Source organism: Austrofundulus limnaeus, unplaced genomic scaffold (genome assembly GCF_001266775.1).
Source record: "Austrofundulus limnaeus strain Quisiro unplaced genomic scaffold, Austrofundulus_limnaeus-1.0 Scaffold48, whole genome shotgun sequence".
Taxonomy (NCBI): Eukaryota; Metazoa; Chordata; class Actinopteri; order Cyprinodontiformes; family Rivulidae; genus Austrofundulus; species Austrofundulus limnaeus.
The window spans coordinates 1667121-1674825 of record NW_013952450.1 but is presented as its reverse complement, the minus strand read 5'-3'; the positions used below and the strand labels follow the sequence as shown (position 1 = coordinate 1674825).

The following is a 7705-nucleotide window of genomic DNA, read 5'->3' as shown; positions in this document are numbered from 1 at the left end:
TGTCTTTGTGACATCATACTGTATCAAATAAATATACACTGTATGTATGTATATGTATAAATATGCCACAGACATCTTCGTAGACATACAAAATAACTGCTATTTCCTGCTGGAGTGTGACATGATTTCTGTCCTTTGCAGCTGTGATGGATTGTGTACAAACTAATACAGCATCAGAATGGTTTAAATGTATAATTTTCATTCAACCACAATTAAATTTCTTCTTTCCAGGAGGTACAGTTCATCAGGATTATACTTTTTTAACAACAACAAGCCATAATGAAATAAAAGTAACAACTTTCTACTTCTTATCTTTTATTAAAATGTAATGAATAGAAAGTAGAGAAAACTGTGTAAAAATGTAAGGAGTAGAAGTAAAAAGTAGGCTGAAAAATAATTACTCAAGTTAAGTACAGATAGCCAAAATTTCTACTTAAGTACATTAGCAAAGTATTTGTAATTAGTTACTTTACAACTCTGTGTGGAAGACTTTGTCCATATTTGCTCTAATATTTTTCTGTCTGTTTTTCAACCCTTGGTTTGACCTTTCTTCTATCAGTCTCTGAGGAAGAACATGACCACTTTTACTGTGTTTTGGCATATGTGTAAATGATACAAAATTATCATGACTCATCTAGAAGTGCGGCACCATTTTCCACAATAGTACTTTAAACATGTCCCTCAACGCTCAAAAAGCCATTTAGGTTTTTTTTTTTTTTGCAAATAATTTCTTGATATAAAAATAAAAGTGCGATCATTTCAGCTGTTCAAGCAAAACTCATGTTTGACAGAGATAAACAAATTCACCTGAAGGTTATCACAGACCTTTTTTCAGTCTTTTACAACTTGTTCACTCTGTTGTTGCAGGCCTGAGCGGCCCAGTCTCTGAGTGACATGTTCTGGTTACATGAAGTGCAATGAGGCAAAAAATAATAATAATAAAACATCTATTTTTCCTGCCAGTCAAAACGTATCAGTGTGTTATTTCCAGATAAAACATCTCTTACAAGTCAAAGAAAGCAGCTTGCTGCCTTTCTTCGAGCTTTCTTCACCAGCAGCTGTGCTGTGTAAGTGCAGAACCTCATCACTGACACTGACTCTGGGCCCGCGCCTGGCCTTTGGGTGTTCCTGATTCCTTTTCATTTTTCCACACAACACCATGGGTTGCACAATACAATACCCTTAAAGGAATAATGTGCTCATCTTTGAAGGGATGTTCTTGATGTCTGGAGTATGAAGAAAAATGCAGATGTTTTCCTCCAGCAGAGCAAGACCTAGCCAGTTTGACACCCTAGGCAAGATTTCAGGTGGCATCCCTTGTGCAGGTTTCTAAATTTCACTGTCAGTTTACATACATTCACATACCAAATACCATATTTATTCATGTATAATACGATCTCATGTACAATAGGATCCCCCCCCCCCATTTTTATCTTAAAAAGCATAAAAATTTTAATTCTCATACTACTTCTAATTTCATATGGACTTCAGGATTTTTCAGCCTTTGCAGTCTTTACATACATCAGTAAAATTATCATTTGGCCATTGCATCAGTTTTTAATTTTATGTTAACAACATACAGTATGTACTAAAAGGTACACAACAACAAACGTATAACTACAACAATAACTATTAATGCTCATTTGTCAACTGGTGTGATATAACAAACAAACAGAGCTATGTGGCTCTAACAAGTGTGGCTGAAGCTGAATCAAAAGCCTTCAAATTCAGGCTCATCATCATCAGTATCATTAAAGGTTTCTGGTATTCCTCCTCTGTAATAAAGGCATCAGAATCCCACTTAACAACAATCTCATGCTCTGTGTCTCACCAGCGCCCCCTCTGGTGGGGAATTTTTTTTAGGTAGACCAACTTTTACAGAACACCGGTAGACGGCAGCCATTACAGCCRACCACGTGTTTGTTGTTGTTCCAGGAGCGGCCCGGTCGCACATTAATATCATCAGTTCATTATCAGTAATAAGCTGTAGGACTGTCTTTTTTCTTTCCTTTTTTTTTTTCACATCATGTTGCCAGCTTGGATCTGTTACTATCTCGCTCRGAGGCACGAAGGAGTGTCAGAGGTAAGCTCGCTTCAACCGCTTTTTATGACGTGGTTTCATTTCCGGACTCAGGCATTTTGTGAATGAAGCCAATATTTCAGTTAAAATACATCAGCAAAAATATTTATCCAAGTATAGTACTACCCCCCAACTTTGTGCATGATTTTATGGATTAAATTTTATGTATTATACTTGAATAAATAAGGTAGTTTTGTCTTTGATCTTATTTTTTATCTTTAGAAACCAGGGTGTCCCATTAAAATAATTAACAATATCAAATTTGAAATTTGAAACAGAACACCAGAAATCTAACTCAAAACATTTGCCGACAGCAATGAAGAACACACCAGTTCATGGTAACGAGCAGTTGTGGACTGAAGCAGTTCGGGGGTGGGGTGGGGTCTTTATAACTAAAGTTACAAAATATTTTTTTCGTCCGCCATTTGTGCCACCCATAGCGTTTGCCTATGTTGCCTATGCCATAGGCCAGCCCTGTTCTCCAGGATAGGCTAATGGCTATAAACACGTCTGTTTTTTAAATAATTTTTCAGGATTTTGTCCAAGGTTTACCCTACTCCAAGCAGACTGATACATTCAGCAGCACCAGGACACTAACATCCACATGGTCTATGCTCAGCAAACACACTTTCAAACATGTCATGTTGTGGGGATTGTTTGTAAATTACAAGGATTTTCCAGACGCATAGTAAAAAAAAGATCTCACGGATTAACTCCGCTTCAAAATAAGATGATGTTTTTGAGCCAGGCCTATAAGGAAATGCAAAGTTCCCCCAGCCGTCACCACCAGACTGTACCTGCTCTGCCAATCCTACCCCACACAACCATCTCTTCCTCATGAGGGGTATCATGTGAGAGTACCTTTTTATGTGAAAAAATACAGATTTCTGAAAGTCAGTATGCAGGTAAACATCCAAAGAGGTTTATTTGTTTGGATGGCGATACAATGTTTTGTTCATAAATCATCCTACACTTTCTTTTACAAACAGGCTTTTAACTGAGTTGTTAGTCTTTTTGATGTGCAAATTCTACTCTGTTGTTACTTGTACTTTGGATGAATGTGATGGTGACAAATTTTGTCTTGCTTTAATTGTTAAGCACTTTGTGATTTTATTTAAACCTTACATACTTACACAAGTCTGCATTCAATTTGATGCGATGCTCGATGGAAATATATTGATCCACATCGGGCATGTGATGAAAATGTGGAACAGTGTTTTTGTTTTGCTTTGCTGTCATTGAATCATTAATCATTTAATAAATATATTGATGTGGATGGATGTATTATAACACACCCCTATAGTTTATAAGCCTAAAAACAATACAAAGGGCCCTTTTTTAGCTGTTAACCTAGCCTGGAAGATGATTTTTGCCTGTTTCTTCATACTTCATGACTGATGTCACAGCTGATGATGTTTTAACAATTGGCAACTATTTGACAGACCATCACTTTAAAATGATCAGACTACCCTTTTAAGAGAGCTGCAGGTCAAACTCTTGTACAAAAACAGGATCTTTGGACAAAATAAGTCATTTGTTATCCAAATCATTTTTTACTATGTCATTTCCAGCTCAATAACTTAAGCAAACAGGATTAGTTCTGTTTTGTTTGACTGTTTCTGAGAGGGAACGTGTTTTTGGAAAGACAAACAGTCAGTTTCTGCTATGATTTGCAGGGGGGCACGGGTTTAACCAGAGTTTAGGGGCTTTTTAAAAGTCACACATGGTTGGAAGCTGGTGGTTTATATGACAATGTAATCATGTTCGTGAGGCTATAACTTCCCAAAGGTATCCAGAGGTTATCCATGATTCACTCAGATAATGAGCCTCATCACTTAGGCTGTCACCCTCGCTCCTTTGAGGCCAAGCCTAATCTCTGCAGCCAGACAGGCGCTGAGAAACTGGACCAGCAATCGCTTGAAATGCTGACCCATGTGAATGAATAATTGCTTAATTATTTAGCATAATAGCGATGCATATTATTAGTGTGGGTACTACAAGTAGAAAAAGACACTACAAAAAGTAACATTTTCATTTGAACACTTTTAATTACTCATAAAATGCATCTTTATCAGATACTGTACAAAAGCTGGCTCAAAAAAATCACTATTTTTAACAATTCACAGCTGCTTCCTGAGTGTTTCTGTGGTGGCTTTGGACAAATTAAGTCTATAAACAATTTTTTACTCAACCATATTTCAGTTTCTATATGTAATAATTATAAATAAAACCAACAGACAAGTTTTGGAAGAACTGTTGGCTCCCTTTGCCTGTCCACAGTGCATCACGACAACGACTCTTTGGTGCCATTTTTTTAAAATTTTTTAATTTTTTTCCTGAGTTATTCCACTGTCCCGCTCAAATGCAGTCTGGTTCTACTGGCATCTGTGCAGATAGGTGAGCTCTGCAGGGACACAGTCTGCGATGTGAAGGGTCAGATCCAGCACAGCTGAACAGCAGCGGCTCCTGCTGAAGGCCACAGTGACGACCCCACGGGTTGTAGGATGGAAACAGATGGTTGACGTCCTGCACCGTGCTGGAGCAGTCCAGTCCGAGCCTACAAGATGGGAGTCAGTGGGAAATTTAGCTATTAGCTATCTGCAGAGAAGTACTTGAAAAAAATGAAATAAGTAAAATAAAATACCTTTGGGAAAATTTAATTTTACTGATAATAAAAGTCATAAAACTGATCACAATAATCAGGAACGTAAAATCAACRGTACTTACACTCTGAGAAATGATATGTTGAATTTATTTAACCAAGCTGAAAACTTCCTTTACAGAAATATAGGCATTCTGTCTCAAAGAAGCTGTAATACAACCGTGTGGATGCAATCCACCAAAAATGATCAAATAGAAGCACTCAAAATTATTTTATTGCAGTGAATAATTGAACCAATAAAAAATGTTTACATCCCATTGTGGATCAGTCAACAGGAGCGTTGCACAGGCATGATTCAGAGTCTGAACGGGCAGCTGGGAGGGAGGCAGCCTGAGCACTAAGCTGCCTGTCGGGGAGGTGCTCACAGCAGCACCAGCTGCTCATCAGAGAGCTACGTTCACCTAAGTGGATTTTCACTTGTTGCTTTAAAAAAAACATTCACTTGAGTGGTCTGAAAACTCGCTAAATATAGCGAGAAAGTCCCTAAATATGCAACACAGTTCCGTAATCTGCCACTTCTCTCTTATGTCAGACATCCGTGTGGTAACTCAGCCATGCATTGAAACGGTCAAATTATCAAACATTATGGGATTTCTGAGTTGTTTATTGTACATATGTGACAATTATTGTACGTCTGGAAACGCTGATTACTGCTGTCTTTAGACTGAACACCTATGAAGGAATTTCCACTGTTATGAACAAAAATCTGTCGATCTGTGTTTGATTACTCTGGTTTTCTCAAGGACCTGGATGTGTGAAAAAAATAAATAAACAACGAAAAAAAGAAACAGGATTTTAGAAATCAAACCAATGCATTCAATTATGCAAATTGTGAATTATGCAAATTCAGATTCTAGATTGAATATGTGTATTGAGTTTGAATTGATTAGATTAACAATTCAAATCCCATTTTTGTTGGCACAAGTTTCTTACCATAACAGTTTTTTATATTTTGAATGTAATGAAATAAAGTTGATGTTATGAAAAAAAACTTGATAAAATTACAAATCCTCAAAAATAGTACTGTAACAAAGTAAATGTATTTAGTTACACCTCTGGGTATGTGACTATTTAGCTTTCATGTTGTTCTATGAATCCTCTTCCCCAGGTACTCTCTCCTCTATTAACTCCTACATTTATATTTGTTTTCATTTTATGATAATTGAACATATCTGTGATCACAGACAAGTTTGCATGAACTTAATTATAAAGCACAGTTAAACACTAGAGGAAGGATCTAGACTTTTTGTTTACTCTAACGCACATGTCAAACTCAAGGCCTGTGACTTCCGTCCGGGCCGGCCCATCAAAATGTTTTTTTATGTGTTTATTTATTTATGACTTAATTTAACATGAAAATAGTTTTTAYACCAACAGTAAACTTTAAATGTATGATTCAATGTAAGAAAATAAACAAATTTAAAAGGCCCTCTGTGAAAATCATTGCAACCCTGCTGTAACGTAACATGTCCCTGTTCTCACCTGGTAAACGCTGCAGGTGTGTTCAGGTGATGAAAGAGAGCGGGCTCACACAACAAAGCGGAGCGCTGACACACACTCACACACGACTGACCCAGTGGACCCAGGTGCCCCCTTAGAGCACTTTCTGGAGGCCAAGTAGGGACAGATTTACTGCAGAAGTTCTTGAGCAATTCGTGATTCAGGAGAAAAGACAGTTGTAGAAAAACTGAGTTGAATAAACAAATGCTTTTTTACATTTTTACACTCGATGTACACACAGCATCCATCATAGGACATGTTTCTGTACCTGCTGAGTGATGTAACCGTGAAGCCGCTCCAGCATTCCCCCACATGTGAACTCCTGAGGCGTGAAAGGCTTCACCTGCAAAAGCACACACACGCTTCACTCGATGCTACTGTGGCTGGAAGTTTATGTTCAGGAAATCCAGTTACCTCCGTGCTTAAAATAGTCCTGAGAGCCTGCTGAACTGCAGTCCTGTTGGTCACATCCACAGTCCACACGTAGGGTTTACCAATGAACTGCTCAGCATACGGGTGCTGTGAGGTGATCTGATGTCAACAACGTTTCAGTAAGTACACCTAAAAGCTAATTAGAAATGCAAGAAGACCAACAACGCAGGTTTGAACTTTCCACCTGTCTCGTGGTGGGCTTGCCCTTGTAGAAGTCACTGTTTTCTGATGAGTGTGGGGGGTCAAACTGTGGCTGAAGGAAAACGCAACCCAGAGCTATGGCCTCGATAGGAGCCGGACCCTCGTAGGGGAACCCAAGACCTACAAAAACCTGAAAAGAAAAACAATCTAAGGAAGATCTGCTGTTTGCCAAAGATTTTATTTGTAATAGTTTGTGATTATCTGACCTTTGTTCTTTGGAGAAGTTGCAGAAAGTCCTCCTGAGACAGGAGTCCGTGGTTTCTGATGAAACTGGGTAGACTGGAGGCGTGTCCTGGAGGCCCGTAGACTGTGGCATGAGTCTCTAATTCTTCACTAATAACCTCCAGATATTTAGATTTACCCTGGTTTATACACACAGTGGTAGATACATAGTTTACACAACACTGAACAAGTAGCTTTAAGTAATAGTAGCAGTCATAGTAGTAGTAGTAGTAGGAGGAGGAGGAGGAGGAGGAGGCTGCCTGGGGCACTTCCAGCAGAAAAAATCATATACTGTATGTCAGCAGCTTTGGTCCTGGTCCCCCTGGACTAGCCATTAGCTCATTAATCTGGTCAGAATTAGCTCTTTGAACGGCCTCTAAAATAATTTATCTACAATAAGTAAGATATTCGTTGATCATGACCTTTTCACAGAATCCCATTTTAAAAAAAAGAATGTAAGCTATCATTTTAAAGTTTGCAAAGAGCTATTTAAAATGATAGCTTACATTCTTTAAAAAAAGAATGTAAGCTATCATTTTAAATAGCTCTTCGCAAACTTTAAACTTACTTCTCTACAGTCAAGTATAAATAAATATATATATATATAT

General features: G+C 38.0%; 1 protein-coding gene across 1 annotated transcript in view; it reads right to left on the bottom strand.

Moving 5' to 3' along the window:
* Window positions 1–4103: 4103 nt before the first annotated feature.
* LOC106517406 (alpha-1,6-mannosylglycoprotein 6-beta-N-acetylglucosaminyltransferase B) overlaps window positions 4104–7705 on the bottom strand; it is a gene marked incomplete in the record, with an annotated part of 17895 nt that continues 14293 nt past the window's right edge. The window contains 6 exon segments of the mRNA XM_014008229.1: window positions 4104–4637; window positions 6225–6385; window positions 6511–6585; window positions 6657–6773; window positions 6859–7005; window positions 7082–7237. Coding sequence (XP_013863683.1) covers window positions 4439–4637; window positions 6225–6385; window positions 6511–6585; window positions 6657–6773; window positions 6859–7005; window positions 7082–7237 — 855 coding nt within the window.